General features: G+C 38.2%; 1 protein-coding gene across 1 annotated transcript in view; it reads right to left on the bottom strand.

Moving 5' to 3' along the window:
* Positions 1-20,466, bottom strand: part of PEPD (peptidase D) — a 227,580-nt gene that overhangs the window by 15,839 nt on the left and 191,275 nt on the right. The window contains exon 13 of the mRNA XM_074969165.1: positions 14,282-14,466. Coding sequence (XP_074825266.1) covers positions 14,282-14,466 — 185 coding nt within the window. The remainder of the gene's footprint in view (positions 1-14,281; positions 14,467-20,466) is intronic.

A 20,466-nucleotide genomic window follows, 5' to 3' on the forward strand; every position in this document is an offset into this window, starting at 1 on the left:
GTTTAACCTAAAACAGGGCGAGCTGAGATGTAATCGTCTTGCTGAACTATGACTGGGAAACAATCAAGATTAAGCAAAGCATTTAGAAATTGTATATGTCTTAAATACTGAAATGATCAATACGTTAGTTATTTAAGATCTATTTATAACTGAACAGAGATGGAGCATCTTTCTTTCACTATGCTATGTAAGCTATGTCATCTTGGTCTCATTCTGTAATGTTTAAAGCCAAGGAAATAAGGGCATCCAGTTTTGTGGATTAATCTCTTTCGTGAGCTGTAAAGAATTAGATTAGTAGCAGGGCCTTTTGGAGTTTTTCCAAATATATCTAAGCTGCTTTATACAAACTTCCCCTGAACCAACAAACCATATTTGACTTTTAAGCCTCTATCTCCCCAATTTTGTTTTTAAATTTCTTTCTGTAAATCATTCCAAGCCATTTGCTAGATAAATTGATATACGATAAAAATAACCAAGATGCCAAAACACTCTGAAGACATGATTGACACTGGTTTTGTAATTATTACTTTCCACTTAACACAAATGAGATGAAAGACATTTTCTTATAAAAAAAAAGTTTTGGTGCTTACCATTAAGATCTCAAAGTTCAGCGTTTAGACCATTATCTGTCCTGCTTGCAGTCAGATACTGCTTTTAATACTTTCTCCCAAGAGACGACAAATGTTTGCTATCAATACGCACAGAGTAATTTGCAACTGCTCTGGTGGCAATCTGCTGTTTCTGACAGCAAAGCATTTTTGTCCTAAGTTCCAAACCCAGTTTCTTTGGATTTTAGTAGTGGCTGGGGACGTGGTTACGGGGTAAGGCTAAATTTGTGCACCAAAATGTCACAGCAGAGAGTAAAGACTGGGAAGATCAGATTTTCAAAGTTACAAATCAGGAAACCTGTTGCTGGGGTTGAAGTGGGGGAGTTAAAGGCACTCTTTTGGTGGGGGACAGCAAAGTGTGCACTGGAGGATTTGGCAATGTGTGAAAGAAAAAGGAAATAAGGCCAGTTCCTCCCTCTTCCTCTCTCAACCCAAGAGCACTTTCCTTTTCCCATGTGTAAGGCAGAGCTATTAAGTAGCTTATTAGAGGCCTGGTGCACGGGGAAGGAAAAAAGGGCAGGGTATCAATATATGACAGGCTAGGGTGGAAGAGTACAGTCTCTCTCTGGGTACAGTCAGGGTATGTCTACATTACAAGTGGAAGTGTGACTGCAGCTGAGTATACATGACCACACTAGCTAGCAACATGGTAAGTACCCTGGGTTCCAGGTGCGCTTGTACAACCCATGCCACCATATCTTCACTGATATTTTTTGCCGCGTTTAGCACAGATATGCCTACCTAAACTGCAATCCCCAGCAACTGCAGTGTAGACATACCCTTATCATGCTTACCACTCTGATATTTGAGTGCCTTATGTGGTACCTGGTTTTTTAGACATATTAGCACTCATCTCACTTGTTATCAAATTCACCAGCTCAGGTGGCTGGCAGCTTCTTTGTTTGTGTCTACATTGCAATTAAAAAACCGCAGCTGGCCCATGCTTGTGGGGCTCAGGCTAAGGGACTGTTTAATTGCAGTGTAGATGGTAAGGCATGGACTGCAGCCTGAGCTCTGGGACCCTCCCACCTCACAGGGTCCTATAGCCCGGCGCCAGCCCAAGAGCTACACCACAATTAAACAGACCCTTAGCCCAACCCTGGTTTTTAATTGCAATGTAGACATATCCTTTAAGGGCAGAGTCTGCTCAGGCTATTTACAAAAATTGGGTTAAAGCAACTGTTTTCTGTAAAGCTGGCAGGGTCCCTGGGACAGGCCTGAAAATAGGAACACTGCTGTTTCCAGGGCCACCCTACTGTATTGGGTGCATAACCCAGTGGGCAAAATATGTCCCGTTGACCCCAGAATCCTCTGTTAGATTTTCTCCCTTTTATAACTGAAATTTCCATACAGCATGCTCACCCAAATAACTAACACCTTGAATCAAGCATTGAATACTTTCTGTAGCATTGCTGCTTGTTGAGAGCTGAAATGGAGGATCAAAATGAGAGTGCTGCATCACTAGACTTTATTATTTGTATTGCAGTAGTGCCTAGGAGCCCCAGGCATGGACCAGGACCCTATTGTGCTAGGTGCTGTACAAGCACCAAAAAGGCAATCCCTGCCCCAAAAAGAAATGTAGAACAATGGTACAGTAAACATCTTAGCACCCATGTATCTAAAAAGGTACATTCAGTGGTATTTTGGGAAGCCTTGCTTTTGAAGAACTGTTCATCTTATTGTACACTGAAGCAACAAACAGTATCGAAAACCATATTCTAACACTGTGATTTTATTTTGAAGTTCTATTTGCATTTGAAAATTGGTTCACGCCCACAGTAAGCACAGATGTATGACACGGTCATTTGCAACTGTTCTCCTGCCAAGAACATTGGATTCCAATTAATGGTTCATGTAAGGTAACAAAAAACAGCAAATCTAGGCAACAAGCACTGTCAAGGGAACAACAGAATCATTATGTAAACTGAGTATGCTACTATGTGATCAAAATAAAAGTTCAAATTAAGATAAGTGGGCAGTAATATGAAATACAGATTTCGTTTGGAATAAAAAGGAAATTAGGAGGTGAAAAAATACATTGATTCTTTCCTAGTAAAAGGATCCAATTAAAACTAAAGGGCTGCAATGTCCCTGCTGTGCCTCAGTACATGGACATCTTGCCATCATCAGGAGTTGAGAAGAATAAAAATAATAATACAGTATCTTATATTTATAAGTACTTTTTCCACTGAGGGATCCAAAATGTTTTATTAACTTAGGGTCCAGTCCTGGTAACATTACCAGATGTAATGCTTACTATGTAATGTGAGTAGTTCCAGCGAGGTTAGTGTCCCCAGTCCTTGGGTCCTCTTGAGTTGTGCTTGGCACAGGACCTAAGAGGGAGCCCCAGGCCTCTGCTAGCTGTATCAGCTGCTAATGGCTCCCCAGGGATATCAGCCAGGGATTGCCTGAGTGTAGAGATGCTCTGGTCACATCCTTCCACAACCCTCACAGAGAATCCATATCAGCCTGATAAGGACTGCTCAAAGTGGCTGTAGCAGGGATCAAGATCTGGATCAATATGACTACTCGTAGTTGTAAACTCTGGGCAATATTCACAGGGCTGGGCTCTTAAACAGTTTCAAACTATACATTGGTACTTTTTCTTACTAAGTTGCCATGGGATCTTTAGCTAGCACAAGTTGTTGGGATCTCAGTTTTAGATCACATCCAGTGCACAGCAGTCATGACAATGTTATCTAATTAAAAAATCAAATATTATTTAAATACTCATACTATATTATACTATATCTATATTAAAAATAAGAGTTAGGTTGTTCTACCAGTCACCCCTTGTGCACACCTACGTTTAATGAGCTCAATTATTGTAGAAAAAACAGAGTCCTGAATGGTGAACAATAAAATAAAACCTTGAATTTCATATAATTTGTCTCTTGGTCCCTTCTCCCTGAATTCTTGGTTTTCTTGCTCAATGAATTAAGTAAACTTCAGTCACCATTCTGTCTGGGTTTTTATCGACAGCCCTAGCAGACTCCAGCCAGCAAAAGAAGCTGCTAGTTAACTGAGTCTGAAACTCACATTAGGTTAGATGAGTTCCTACTTCAAGCACCATATACTTCTCCTGGTATTTGGGAGTCACAGTTTCCTTTTCTGTAGGATAATCTAATTACTGTACTTGTCAGAGCTTTTGGGACACAACTAAAAGTTAACACTGGGGCAACAGAGACCACAATGTAATTTGGCTATTTTTAAAGTTTTTCTTCTTTTCATAGGCACCAAGCTTTGCACCAAGTTTAAACTGCACTCTAAACTTCCCTTGCAATGACTGGAAGAGAATCAGAAAGCAGAATTATGTGTCATTTATTACAAGTAGCACTGCATGTTTGGAGTCAGGTACAATGGGATTTTAATCTACTCCTGTAACTTGGTTCTGATCTTAACTTCCCATGTCATTTTTGCTTCCCCATTCTCAGATGTCACCAGGTTCCCCTGATGCCATTATGAAAGTACTGAAAGATACTGAATGTTTTTTCTATTTCAACAGATTTAATACAACTCAGGAATGAGAGTAAATGGCAGATATTGAATGGTAAAATCACCATGTTGGCAGCTACCATATAATTGCAAAGAATAGGAGAACATTAATACTCAATGTTTTAATACTCAAATGACTTTTTTTGTTACAGACAGAGAACATATGTAGGATATTCTGGGCTTTTTCTTTTGAGGGCCTTTTGTTATTAATATTGATAGGAATTGCCTTTGCAAAAACCCAAAGGCACAAAACTGGAACACACCCCATAGTAATACTTTTTACATCTTATTTTCTGTATATAGTTTAAAAGAAAACTATATTATCACAATCTTTTACATAAAAGTCACAATCTGTACATACAGTAAATTGCTCCGAATACACCCACCAATATGTATGTTAGTCCTTGTTTAAAAACAGAGATGGACTGTCACAGCAAAATTCAGATCTAAACCCCAAATGTAAAGATTTTTGGACTGAGTATTAATTAAAAAGAAACAAAACAAAATCAGTTTCCTAATATTCAAATGAAGGGGTAAAAGACCCTGAGAAGTCAAAGTTTCACAACTTGTTAGGTAAAGGGCTGCATTTTATCATGAACTGAGCTTTTTTCCTGTTCTGCTTATGTTAAAAACCGTTTTTCTACTACAACCTGTAAATCCAAAAACTTTAGACTAAACCCTCACAGAAAAGGCCTTTGGGACTTGATAGAGAATGATAATTTTTCTCCACACTGTAGAATTACACAGCTAGGATATAATGCTCTAGTAAATTATATAGGTGGCTTTAAAAGTCTTATAGAAAGGATCCTATTCTGTACTAAACACCATGGTTTTTTCAGGCTAATTTCTGTAGAACCTGATTGGTTTCATCCCTATTAAAGTCTATAGGATTTTTCCTTATGGGAAGCCTTTGCAAACATTCTTCTTGGCAATACTTTTCCTGCTCATTGCCAAGGTGGCCCACATGGCAGTATATTGCTGAAAAGGGGCTGAATTAAAATAAAAAGATAAAGAAAGAGAAGCAAGTACCTCCTTATCTTCACTCCAGATACACAATTTATTACAGTGATAAAGATGAACTCAGAACTAACCCTACACAAATGATTGTCAAAGGGGAATCATCTTCAAACGAGTGAGCTGCTAATGGCGTTCTACATGGATCACTTCTTGGCCCTAATCTATTTTAACATTTTTATTACTGATATAAAGTTTGCCCATGACACAAAAATAATGAAGAGGACAGGTACCTGGTACAGAACAATCTGTATCATTTGGTAAGCAGGGTGCAAGCACACAATATGCGTTTTAATATGGCTAATTGTAAATGTATACATCGAGGAACAAGCAATATAGGCAATTAAAACCAGAGACGTTTAAAGATAAATTCTACAACTTTTTTTTTTATAACTTGAGATGTCCAAGTGACAGCTGTTAACCCAATTTAAATTAACTGATTTGTTATTGCAGAAAGCCTTAAAATATACTTAACATTTTACAGAGCCCTTGCAGTCAATTAATATAACATGAAATTGAAACATCTCTAGAATCAAGAGACAAGGAATTGGGATTTAAAAGAAAATTTCAACCGTCTTCCAATTCAAAATGTTTAACATTTTTCAATTGAACAGGCACAAATCCTCATTTATAAAGAATTTACTCAGAAAACAAATGAAAGTGTGTGGGAAAACTGTATCCATGATTAAATGCTATGGTTGACGCCAAACCTAGTGGAGATTTCATACTTTGAAGTTAGCTTTTTCTGACTAAGGGTAAGATTTTCTGAAGTACTTAGTGTATACCACTGGGCCCAGATTTTCAAGCCTGCTCAACTGCCATTTAGGGCCCTAAATGAAGCAACCAGATTTTCAAAAGTGTTTTGGATCCAGCAGATCCCATCAAGAATTATGCTATTTAGGACAAGGTTTTCCATGAGAGTGGCTCACTGCAGAGAACTTCTGAAAATCAGGGCACTTATTTAGGTCCCTAAATGGGAGCTGTTGGGTGTTAAATTCTTTTGAAAATCTGGCCATAAATGTAGTTTGTATACCACCAACACTGTTTTCCAAAACTAAAAGCTTTTACAAAGCAACAAAAGAAAGATAATAGATATATTCTGAATAAAACAACATTACTTTTATAGGATATTTGCACACATTTTGCAGTGTTGCTGTCAAAGGGCAAGGAAGTGCTTATTGAATGCTGCATGTGAAAGCTGCTTACTGGAAAAAAAATATTACTGCCAATTTTGCAAAAACCTGGCTACTAATGAATAACTAATCTAAGCTAACAATGTCTGGAATCAGTTTTTTGGAACACAGCATACTTTGTGATGGATAGAAATTAGGAAATGAAAAACTTACTGTGTTATTCCAAACTTTGCTGCTTATACTTGAAAAATAATTGAATAATAAGCACTTGGAAAGTTTTTCTTTTTTAAAATAATTTTTAATGCTTTCAAAAATTCTCTCAGCCAAAAGCAAGTAACTTGCTTCTTCGCTAATTAGAAAATAGGGCAGGATACGGCAAGCATGTGCACAGCATGTAATAAATACACAAACAGCATTGTGAAATTCCTCATAAAAGCAGTCTACTTGGTAAATGTTAAACACACCAAAAGAACTTCACAATCTATAAAATATATTTAAAATGTATTGTCTCCTCATAAGAAAATGAAACATAGCCAAGACTCTTCTTTTAGTTAACATGGATAAGCGGTGTGTTCATGCTACAGTGTCCAACTGTGTATATTTATAATTTAATTAAGAAAAATACTGTAGAAAGGTTGATGGTTAATTCAGATGCATGCAGAATTACTTGCATTGATTTCCTGATACAACACTGGTAGTATTATAGCCTAAACTCTCCATAGAATTCACAGAGACAGACGTTTAAGTGTCTAAGAGACCAAATTTTAAAAGTTTCCTTCCCTTCCCCAAACTCCCAATCCATCTTTACAGTCATATTTTCAAAACAAAACTAATTGTGGACCTGTAATTTTACACACACAATCTTTTGTAGATAACAGTTATCTAATCATCTGAAATGTGAACATAATATAAGAATAGCCATACTGGGTCAGAGCACTGGACCATCTAGCCCAATATCCTTCCTTTCAACAGTGGACAGTGCCAGATTCTTCAGACGGAACAAATAGAATAGAGCAATTATTGAGTGATCTATCCCCTGTCATTCAGTCCCAGCTTCTGGCAGTCAGAGATATAGGGACACGGAGCATGGGATTGCATCCCTGACCATCTTGCTGGACCTATCCTCCAGGAATTTATCTAATTCTTTTTGGAACCCAGTTACATTTTTGGTCTTCACAACATCGCCTGGCAAAGAGTTCCACAGGTTGACTGTACATAGCATGAAGAAGTACTTCCTTATTTTTGTTTTAAACCTGTTGCCTCTGAATTTCATTGGGTGACCTCTGCTTCTTATGTTATGTGAAGGAGTAAACAGCACTTCCTTATTCACTTTCTCAACACCATTCATGAATTTATAAGTCTCTATCATATCGCCCACCTTAGCAGCCTCTTTTCTAAGGGCTGGTCTATACTACCGCAGTGAATTGATCTAAGTTACGCGAATAACGTAACTGAAGTTGACGTACTTAGATCCACTTACCACGGTGGCTACACTGCGCTGTGTCGACAGGACAGCGTCTCCCATCAACTTCCCTTACGCTTCTCAGGGAGACAGAGTACACAAATCAATGGGAGAGTGCTCTCTCATCGATTTCGTGGGTCTTCACCAGACCCGCTAAATCGACACTTGCTGCATTGACTGCAGCAGTGCCAATCTAAGTGTAGACATGCCCTAAGATGAACAGTTCTAATCTTTTTAATCTCTTCTTATATGGAAGCTGCTCCATACCCCTCCATACCCCAGTTTTGTTGCCTTTCTCTGTACTTTTTCCAATTCTAATATATCTTTTTTGAGATGGGCTGTTCAGATCTGTATACAGTATTCAAGGTGTGGGTGTACCATGATTTATATAGTGACATTATGATATTTTCTGTCCCTTTCCTAATGGTTCATAACATTCCGTTAGCTTTTTTGATTGCTGCTGCACACTGAACGGATGTTTTCATAGAACTATCCACAATGACTCCAAGATCGCTTTCTTGAGTGGTAACAGCTAATATAGCCCCCATCATTTTGTATGTATAGTTGGGATTATGTTTTCCAATGTACACTACTTCTCATTTATCAACACTGAATTCCATCTGCCATTTTGTTGCCCAGTAGCCCAGTTTTGTGAGATTTCTTTGTAACTCTTCACAGTCAGCTTTGGACTTAACTATCCCAAGTAATTTTGTATCATCTGCAAACTTTGCCACCTCATTGTTTATCCTTTTTCCAGACCAACTGTAGATACAAACCTTTGCACACAGAAATCAGGAAGCTGGATAGGGTCTAGGGTCAGATTTTTAGAGTGGTTAGGCATGCAAATGCATGTGTAATTTGAAAATGAAATTACATGACTACATGCACTCAATCTATATTCAACTTCAGTATTTGTTCATAAATTCAGCATAAAATTAGACTTATTTTACAAACATGCAACGGAGAGCTTAATTTATTTGAAATCTTATCCCTAAATTCCTATGCACCCACAACTGACTGCATTTGCAAAACTGCTGACACAGATTAGTCAGAATTTGAATATATAGCCCTTAAAATAGATTGTACAATACACAAGAGAACGAACATTTGTTAATTTTGATTTATGTATATAAACAACTCCTTTCCTGAAACACATAAGGGAAAAGAAAGAAACTCTGTATGCTAAATGAGCATTTGTAGAAACTAGCTCACCACACTGAATGTGGGGGTGTCCTTGTCCAGCTGATAGGAAGAAAAGGGGTTGTTTGTCTTTATGTGGGGTCCCTTCTGCAAATGGAGGTGGTGAGCAGAATCTACCTGGACAGAGCAGGGAGGAACAGGAAGTGGCTGGATCAGGTGGTGGGGGAACTCCTTGTGAAAGATGTCTAGTGGAGGGGTACTTCTCACAGAAGGGATATGGTTCTCAGATAAAATGGATTGGAAGAGGATTTAGAAGAACACATCCCTTAAAGAAGCTGGAGAAGTGGGGGTTTGGGGCTCCTAACATCTGGTGCAGATGGGAGCCAATTCCCCCTCCTTTTTCCAGCCTCATTCATCCTCATATGACGGGGCCCAGAAACAGGCTGGCTGGGACCAGGTTGGGATGTAAGAGTGCTGAGAGCAGTTCTTCCAAGTAGGGGGGAAACAATTAAGAAACTAATGATGACCTGCTCGATAACAGTTTATTGCCGGTTATTCCCAGATATTTTAAGTGAATTAAGTTGCAGTCTAATTAAATCAAATCCATTGCATCTTGTCTTTCTTCTGGCATAGCTGGGACAACTACAGATTTGTAATGAAGAAAGGTCTGTGATGGATCAGAAGGATCTGTTGCTTTATATCTAATTGAAAAACAATTCTGGGTTTTCCCTCTGTACGTGAGGCTCTGGCCTTACAAAATGTATATCCTGTAGTTAATTTTAAAAGTGCAGGAGATATCCTACTTTACTGATTCCTCTCACCTGTCCTAAAACTTACTTGTCTCTTGGGCCTACAAAACCTTACACAAACATTAAACTATAAGCAGAAGTAGTTTCAGTACTCACATGATTAAAGTCAAAACAACTCACATGCTTAAAAGTTAAGTATGAGCATAAGTATATGAAGCATAAGAATGGCCATCCTGGGTCAGACCAATGGTCTATCTAGCCTAGCATCCTGTCTTCCAATGGTGGCGAATGCCACGTGCTTCAACGGGAATAAACAGAACAGGGCAAATACTAAGTGATCCATCCTCTATTGTCCACTTCCAGCTTCTGTTAGAAGCTTATGACACCCAGAGCATTAGGTTGTGTCCCTGACCATCTTGGCTAATAGCAATTGATGGACCTATCCTCCATGAACTTATTAATTCTTTTTTGAACCCAGTTATAGTTTTGGCCTTCACAACATTCCGTGGCAACAAGTTCCATAGGTTGACTGTGCGTTGACTGGGCTCTTAAATTCTGGAGTCCACTAACAGATCTCCCTTGAGTCTGCCAAGTCACTCCTGCTATGTGAGTTCAATGCCAACATGAGGTGAGAGAACAGCATGGACAAAGGGCAAAGGGCAACTAATTATCTGTGCCATATAAGTTAGCGATGAAGCTTTGCACACAGCCAAGGGTTCAATTTAATTTTTGTTTCTTTTTCATCAAATTCAAGCTGAAAAGCCCATTCCAGTACACTGATATTACGGTAGTTTTATGTCAATCATTAAGTACAGATGCTCCCCGACTTACTCAATTGTTCCATTCCGTTCCGGAAAGCCTTGCGTAACTCAAATTTTGCGTAAGTCAGAAACGTATCCCCAAACGTTACGCAAAAAAAAGAAAAGAAAAGAAGACCCCCCCCCATTTCTAGTTTACGGAACTTTTTCCGTAAGTGCAAATTTGCGTAAGTCAGGTCTTGCGTAACCCGGGGAACATCTGTATACCGTGATGTTTAAAATAAAACATAGGTTCAAATGTTTATGTATGATTTCTTCCCTCTCCTTAAAAAAGGCAATCCCCAAACAGCAGTCATTACGTGGCGTAACTGAGATAATGTGAAACCCTGTGGTTTGTTGGAGAGAAATCTAACACAGCTTTCAAATTACATCTCCATTAGTATTTAAATCATAACTGAAATGTAGCTTTTAAAAAAGAAACATCCAATTCACAACTGTTCAACCAATAAGATCATGGTACATAAATGAACACCCCCACAACACAAACATGTTCCTAAATGTATTAATATCATGCCTAAAAAGCTTCTGTAGCTGACTAGAAGAAAGCATCCCTTAAAGAAGCTGGAGAAGTGGAGGTTCCGGGCTCCTAACATTTGGTGCAGGTGGGAGCCAATTCGCACTCCTTTTTCCAGTCCCATTCATCCTCATATGAAGGGGCCCAGAGACCATGCAAAAGATGGAAATCTTACAAAAAATGTGAAGCAGAACACATACATTTGTATGATACATTATTGAAAACACTTTTTTCTTAAAATCTTGTGATACTCAAAAAATACAAAACAGGGAAAAATCTTTCTGAAAATATTTCAACTAGTTTTATTTATTATTGTATCAGCCAAACCCCTTGGCAGTTACAGTTTGTTTTTTTAGACTGTTGCGAACGTCTCATTATTGGGTAGTAGAATTATAGAATCTCTTCTTTCAGACGCTATTCATGAACCATCATATTAATTTTGGGGGAAATCATACCTACTGTCAAATTCACATAGCACTCAGAGTATGCATTTAATACACAAAAATAGTTCTTCTAATTCTAGGAAATAATGTTTTTAATGCTCTGAAAAGTGTATTAGTCACTCTTCTATATTAGGGCTTGTCGACACTTAAAATGCTGCAGCAGTGTAGCTGTATCACTAAAGCTGCGCTACTGTAGCACTTCAGTAAAGACGCCACCTACACCAGGGGTTCTCAAACTGGGGGTCGGGACCCCTCAGGGGGTTGCGAGGTTATTACATGGGGGGTTGTGAGCTGTCAGTCTCCACCCTAAACCCCGCTTTGCCTCCAGCATTTATAATGGTGTTATATTTATTTAAAAGTGTTTTTAATTGATAAGGGGGGGTTGCACTCAGAGGCTTGCTATGTGAAAAGTTTGAGAACCACTGACCTACACCGATAGAAGGTGTTCTCCCCTTGGCATAGGTACTCCACCTCCTTGAGAGGCAGTAGCAAGGTCAACGAGAGAATTTGCCTGTCAACCTAGCACTGCCTACACAGGGGGTTAAGGTTGATTTAATTGTGTCGTTCCGGGGTGTGGATTTTTCACATCAGTGAGCAATGAAGTTCTACTGACCTAATTTCCTTACATAGACCAGGCCTTAATCAGACTTCACATCGACATACACGTTACATCATTATGTAGTTGTTTAATTATCCCTGTATATTTCATCATGGTTATTTCGGTTACTATTCTTCATTACTGTTTTAGTCAGGCTTTAAGACATTTGTCACCAATCTTTTAAGAACAAAAGTAGTTGCATATCGTGCTTGTACTTGAGAAAGAAAACTTTTCAGTGCACTGAAAAGTTTTCTAAGTGGCCAGAATATGGTTACATGTAAAGATCAAATAGTGCCTGGAGAAAGTAATTCTTTCTGCATAGGGAATGTATGTACACTCACACCAGAGACTTACGTTCTTCTCCTGTGTAGCCTAAATCAATTATTATGCAGTAGCAGCAGTTGTGGGACTAAGAACTGATGCAAGAATCCACTCAAGTTGACCCTCACACTAACAAACCGCATTCACCTTTAAACTCTTTTTTCAGAAAAATATGCATTTTAAAATTGAACCAAAGAGGGAAAAATATAGGAGCCACACAGTTTTGTTTAAAATTAGTATTAAAAGGATAGAGAAAAACATTTTAATAGCAACTAGCCTGCCTCAGGAGGCTCTCCTTTTGCAGCTTGTGTAGTACAGACACAACAGTCACGCTCTTAGGTTTGAAAAGATTGCAAAGGGTTGTGGAGAGACCTAGCAGTCCGGTTCTTTCTATGCCTACTGCTGACCAATACACTGAGTGACACACTACAGCCAATGAATATATGGTGACCCAAGTTGGAAGAATAAGCTAATGATTCATTGGAACTAGACTTCAATGTAGGAAGATGGGCAGCCAGGGAAAAGCCCGTGGGGCAGGTGTCCGGGAGGGACCGTATCTCCCTCCTCCCTTCAAGAGAGGTTTCTCCTTTTGGCAAAGTATCTTTCCTCTAAAAATCCCCATGAAAGAACTGCAGGGATGTGCATTATGTATTGGCAAGGTGTGTGCTCCTCGCAGGTGTGTGTTTTATTTTTTCACAGTGAGTGCATGTATCAGGCATATCTGTACCTACTCTGGCAAGAGTTTGTCATCAGTCCCATTCAGGGCCTTGCTGCAGGAGGGTGAGCTCTTGTAACCTCCCACACCATTCAGACTTGAAGTCACTCAGCTTCTCACAGGAGGAACTTAGCACCGTGCAGGTTCAGAATAAATGTACACTTTACAATGGCATTTCCTCGGAGGGAAATGTTTTTTGAAGCATGTGTCAAGGCTGGGAGTATTGATACTGAGCATACTCATAGGCAAAAAAACATTTTGTTTGAAATGTTGCATATTCGCATCAATCTCTCTAAAATTGTTCAGAGAACAACAGAGGTGCTGGCTGGTAAAAAGAGGTACTAGCAATTATTGTTGGAAACGAAGGGAAACAGGGATATTGTATTTTATGGGATTTCTCAAGACCCAGGTTGACTATGGCTTCAGAGTATATTTTTAAATTTTGCAGTGGAAAAATCAGAGGTCTTAATGGGTCTCACCGCTGCGTTGCCATTGGGTGTTAGTCACATTTTTATCATACCCCTCTTCTACAATGGCTGCACCCCAGCTGCCCAACCTAATGCTCTCACTAAGAGAAGTTGGTCAAATAAAAGATATGACCTCTCCCACCTTGTCAACCTAACTCTGTCCATTGCTTTTACTCCCTCCACCTCCATTTCCACCTCCCTCCCATGCAGTTTCTCTGTCCCCACTCCATTCCCTTTCTCCAACAATTTCTTCCTTTTCTCCACTAACAAATGCGCTCCTGCAAACTACATTTTTAACATATAATACACATACATGTAAAATGATGGCTCTACCAAGCTGTGTGCCAACCGTTACCCTGATCACCGTGCGTCAAAGTTGCAATCCTTTCCCTCCATCCTTACATTTTTTTTTTCCGGTGTGGTCTTTTTAGATCATAAACTCTTTGAGGCAGGGTACACATGCTTCAGCATGAGCACACTGCTGATCATGAGGCTACTGCTGAATAAATAGATGCAACAAATGGACCAACTGAAAATAAAACACACTCTTGCACCTTATTCACAGGAGCTTTAGGAACACTAAGAATCCCTGCAGGCCAGCAGGAGTAGGCATTTCACAGGAGCATTTCATGTGTTGATGAAATCATCATTTAATTTCAGGAAAACCACACGAAATACCACACCAGCAAAGAAAAACTTCAGTGCATATCAATTCCTACCCAGAGAAGACGCTACTGACTGTGAAACTAAAAGAAATGCCTACTCAAGTCAGAAGGGTTAATCTGCAAAACAGCTAGCACTAACCTCTGGGTAGCCTCCAACATCATGCACATCAATTCCAAGTAGATGTCCAAGTCCGTGTGGCATAAATATTGCACCCAGATGAACCTTCACCATGTCATCTACATTGCCTTTCAGGATGCCAATTTTAATCAGCTCTTCCAGATGGACTCTGTCTGCCAGACGGTGCATATCAGGCCAGGCGACCCCTTAGAGAGCAGAAAAAAGCAGCTGAGTTAACTATTTCTAGATATTTTTAAATAAAACAGAAAAAACCCCAAAAGAAATATACCTAGCCCCTTCACTTCTTTAAAAAAAAAAAAAAAAAAAAAAAAAGGAAGTAAGCAGAGTATCCATATTAGCAGGAAAACATTTCAAATCGAAACAAACAGCTAACGTGGGTGTGCAACGTTAGATGGTCAACAAGAAACCTAATGAAATATAACCGGGATTTGAATAAGACTTTTTGCTAAACTGTATGTGTTTGCTCATGTCTGTGCAAACATTAATATACCCACAAGTTTTTAGAAAGACCATCAATGGGTAAAACCATAGCCAGTTATTTGAAAAGCAGAGCATAAAATATTAACATAATTATATTTAAATTATAATCAATTCTCTCATGGTGAGCATACTGGTTAGAACATTTGAAATGTATGTCACTTTTCTGTGAATATATCAGATTTATAGCCTGTGTCTTTCTGGCAAAAACACTCTCCAGAAATTAATGACTCCCTCGTTCTTTCCCCCAGCAAATGGGCTGTGTAAAAGTCAAGTCCTCCACTACGTATGCTAAAGGACCATTACAACATACTGCTGGTAGCCTATAAGTAGAGTATCAGGACACATTACATACCTATTATTTGTGTGTATTATACAGTATAATTTGACTAAAACTGCTGAGGGGGTCTTTTCCACTGTTGGTAACATAGTATGCTATTTTGATTAGTTCACCAAGGATTTGAGTCATCAACAACAATTACAGTTGGAGAACTAAGGTAACTAGGGCTAAAGTACAGTAACGAGTATTTTCCTTGTTCAAATTTGGCATGACTACAGAAAAATCAGCAATTTTTATGTCCAGCCTCCCCACTTCAACTACCATTTGTTTTACCCAGTGGAACATCCAGCTTTGCGTTCCTGTGAACATTAATGTCATGTCATAATTACAGAAGGAATTTCTGCTAAATGTAATAAAGTTGCAAAGTGAGAAATACTTCACTCCCATAGCAGGGCTCAAATAAAATTCATACTTGTCACGTGTCTTTGGAATAAAGGTCAGGAGCAGGATGAGCAGCACTGTATGCCTAAAGTCATCAGATCTGTTTAGCACTGCAAACTATCCAAACACGAACCAACGCATCTCAAAGAGTTTCCACTAACAGGAACTGCTCAATTGATCATAGGGTCAAGTTAGATGACACGCAGATTCATTTATTTCAGCTATCGAATTAGTCCCACATTGTTAGACTTTTACACTCTTTCTTCAAGTGTTGCATACATTTGAACACTGGTTACACTAATATTCAACTCTCTAGGTTTATCTGGTATTATTCCACAGCTACTTCATAACAGATTCCACATCTATTATATGTTAAATTGCATCAATATAGTCTTGTCTGTATAGTAAATTACTGTATCATGTCTGTTTTTCTTCTTACTTTGTAGACTTAGGATTATATGCTTCCTGTACTCAACTTCTATGTGGTAAACATCACTGTTCCCACATATCTCTGACTTCCTGTCTCCCTCTGTACCAGTCTAAGCTTAGAGGACTAGTGATGAACCTTTCTGGTGACTTCTGGACATACAGAATTTTTAAGATGTTTGAGTCTTTGGTATTTCATGTGTTCCTTTGTTTGGTTCAAGAGAAGCATGCTATGGAAGATTTTCAAAGGTACAAATGAGAGTTAAATCCCATGGACTTTCAGTGGGAACTGGGAGCCTAAGGGCCTTTGAAAATCTCTCTTCTGTGTCTGCTTTTTAGGTTAGGACTAAGCCCTGGTCTATACTACAGAGTTAGGTTGATGTAAGGCAGCTTATGCCAACATAACTCTAAGTATCTACACTAAAACATAGCTCCCATCAATGTAACTCACCCACTTCACCGACTTAATTCCACCTTTGCAAGAGGCGTAGCGCTTAGGTCGATGTAGTTAGTAGGCTGACAGAGTGTCAATGTAGACACAGTGTTGCTTACATTGATTGTTGCAGCCTTTCAGAAGCTGTTCCACAATGCTCTACACTGGCAATTAAATTGGTACAAGCGCTCCTGGTGAGGCTGTGCACCGGCAACACAAGCAGCATGGATATGTGTGAAATGTCACTTAAATCTCTGTTTCCACACATGAATATTTGTGAAGTAAAACTAAAATGAGATTTTAAACATGGATCTAATTATACCTGTGTATCAAAGAAAGAATAGGCACCTCACCCCCCTCAAGCTCTAGATAAATTTCACTTCTTGTAATTCTGCATCATCGAACTATAACTATGTTACATATTGACAGGTTTCAGAGTAACAGCCGTGTTAGTCTGTATTCGCAAAAAGAAAAGGAGGACTTGTGGCACCTTAGAGACTAACCAATTTATTTGAGCATGAGCTTTCGTGAGCTATAGCTCACTTCATCGGATGAAGAGCTGTAGCTCACGAAAGCTCATGCTCAAATAAATTGGTTAGTCTCTAAGGTGCCACAAGTACTCCTTTTCTTTTTATGTTACATATGTAACTTCACTTTATGAGTTTCGGTGTAATTTGCACATTATTGTTAGCAGAAATAGATTAAGAACCTAGTAGATATGCAAAAAATGGTAGAAAAGCAGCTTTTAAACAAATAGAAAATAAAATAAACCTCGGTTAACATTAGGAATGCAAAGACATTGTACTTTCACTTAAATATTCTGGCACAACTGTGACTACAAGTTTGCTGATTGGTTCTTTTGGAGATCTTTAACTTAGACTAAACTCTGCAAATTTAAAATCAAACCTTTGATATTAGAAAAAATCTGCATGGAGAAGAACTTGAGTAGCAATAACAATCTGCCTTGAGATACAGAATATGGATTTTTGTGTCATCAATTCTACTTTCTCTGCATTGCTAAACACAATCCTGGACATTTCATTTGGGACCATATTCGATGCAGTTGCAGTGGTGTAACTGAGGTCAGCATTTGGTCAGTGTATAAAGTGGAAAGCTCTGAATAACTTGTTTCAATGAATTTAAAATGAGGCCTCTCCAAGCACTAATAGCATTTGGTATTTGTAGAGTATTAGAGAAAAATGGTGCTGAGCGTAAACAGGCAAGGTGCAAGCTTCCTTACATAACCTGGCAGAATATAATGTACCTCAGTCCTGACTCACAACATCCCTTTGCCTTTATTTAGCACATGGAATCAATTACACCAAATGATGGGTGCATTTTTGTGATGTGGAGAAGCATCCACATGAGTAAAAACAACACTTAGAAAATTACACAGAAAGCTCTACAGCTAACAACAGGCATTAGGAGACATTTTCCAACCGTAAATTAAATCTTCAAAAATATTCACCCTTAGTAGGCAATACAGTTTGAGAAAGTGAACCATTATAATGCTCTAATTAAAAAGTGCTTTACTGATTATTTTTAGCTGCAAGTCCTGCTGAGCATTTGCACCCACTGCTGAGAACAATTTTGGATTCTCTCTTTTAGTTGAGAAGGAATTATAATTTTTTTTCCAGAACATTCTGTGCATCCTCTCCCCCCTGGTTTCCTACTATTGAGTGTTCCTCATATCTAGTCATGCAAATAGAAATGTATCAGAACCAAAGCTCCAGTTCTGAATTATCCTTGAGTTCAGAAAAGTTAAAGTTGGATGGGAACTCTGAGGCTTGAGCCTATTACAATATTCAGAGGCGAGAGTCAAAAAAACCCAAACATGAAATCTTCTTTAGTGTTCCGACAAAGTTTATTAGTTGAGTCATAGGAGACAATCACTTCAGCTCCAATTCTCTGAATCGCACTCTTGTAGCTGTAAATAGCACTGGCAAAGCACTGGCTATAGGGAAATTAAGTACTGCCTAGGAGACCCTTTTAAATGATTCATGTATCATTTTGCAAGCAGGCCTGTAATGTAAGTATTAAAATACAACGAAGATTTTTAAATGAAAAAATAAACAAAGGACGTGAAGTGCACAGACAGCTATATTTTCTATTGCACTGTTTGTCTTTATGTTTCGTTTTATGTGGTTGTCTTAAAAGGGTGTTTGTATTTTGAACAACTCAGCTGCCTTGTTGCTACGAATTCAAATGGTTCTAATTCTAAATACTAAAATATTTCACCTGCAGATCATTTTATCTGGTTAAATGTATATTCTCTGGGGAGACAGGAAAATGTTAAGATCTTTGTTAACCTACTGCACAGTAGAACGCGATCATGCATTATTCGTGTGGTAAGGACAAACACTAGCAATTCTGAGCCAACTGGAGATATTGAACTAAGTAGAATGAACTTACTGCTCTTGGAGTAAAAAATGCTGGAGTCATCGTCTTGCTAGATATGAACTGATTGTCATGCTGGAGATAAGCTTGGTTAATATGGTGCAAACATGGGGGTTTTTTAAAACAGCAAATTAACAGAGCTTTTCCAGTTATAAGCTTTTCATCAAACCTTTCCTAACTGGTAACCTTAATAAAGCCTCAAAAACATTAATTTTACTATGAGAAACAAGTATTTCAGAGTAATCTGACAAATATTTAAAAATTTTGAGCACATAGTCTATTCAAGAAAGAAGGTTGCAAACTAACAAGCAGGAGAGACAGAGATTTGTATGCAAATTTTGTGTTTTTAATATAGTATACAATAAATATAAAAACATACACTAAAAGTTTAATTTTAATCCTAAAATTGTGTTGAGTGAAATTGTCAAAGACTGCTGTTATAACGGAACCATCAAAATAGAATTATGTTTCTTTATAATACAATGGCACATATAAATCTGGCTTTAGCTGACCAGACCCCCAGCAAGATTCTAAATTAATTAGAAAGTGCATCTGGGACTCATGACTTTTATCAGTGTCTCCAGTTTTGCTGCTCTGCTCTCCTGACACATGTTGGCAACGGGAACATGGAAGGGGAAAAAAAAAAAGAAATATTGTAGCCAAGGTTCACCCTGGACAGCTGAGAGCAGAATCTTGTCAGTAACCTCTTTTTACATTAGAGCAGTATCACTTAACAATCTGGATGAGACCAAAGGGAGTATAAAAACAAAGATGCATGCATCTATCTTGTTCCTGCTGAAAAAGCATTATTTACATGTATTATTGCAAATGTAATCATAACAGTTGATTGTGCTTTAATATCATTTTGTATTTGTCCTGCATCCCCAATCACCCTGTGAAATATTTCAAGGTTTGTATTATTCAGGTTCTTTCTTTATCAGTTATGAGAAGTTTATCATGATTGCCAAAATGTTATGGGTTTTTTTAAATGTAGAAAGGTTAGTTCAATTATCATCTTTAAGCCAATTTATAAGCTGGTTATACCACACTGACAGATCAGGTTTAGAAAGCTAGATTGGAGCGTCCTTGGACTTTGGAAGTTAGTACCAAGAGAAGTCTGCACTCAGGAAAATCTGCTGATGATGTGTCTGCTCTATTCTTAATTCACTGCCAAATGAGATACTGTGTAATACAGGTCAGTGAACCAGTGACTGAGCTTCTCACTAAAGTCCAGTTACCAAGGCTCATTAAGTTTTGATTGGTTAGTTGCCATTCAGCATGTTTTTGGGCAAGAGGCCAGGATAAAAATCACCTTTTACAGTGACATATGCAATGTAAATATTAAAGAGCTTTAAATATACATTCTGAAATATACAACAATGACCAGGCTGTTGGGCAATTCAGATAATGGAATGTGACAATCCATGGATTAAATAGCAAAAAATCTAACATCAATGGTTCTTAACCTATAGAGAAAGCTACTATGCTAAAAGTACCATTATTTTACACTTCTGTTGTATATGGTATAATGTGCTTAAAAATGGCACAATCAATACATCTGGCATCATTATATTTAAAAAAACATCAGATACAGATAGATATATAGATATAGTTATATAATTTCCAGCAATAATCTGAAATTATCAGATACTATGCCTAGATACTCAGCTAATGGTATGACAGAAAAAAAAGACACCTCTTGTTTTTACCTTTTAGATTATTTTCCCACCA

The sequence above is a fragment of the Natator depressus genome, chromosome 12, assembly GCF_965152275.1.
Source record: "Natator depressus isolate rNatDep1 chromosome 12, rNatDep2.hap1, whole genome shotgun sequence".
NCBI lineage: Eukaryota > Metazoa > Chordata > Testudines > Cheloniidae > Natator > Natator depressus.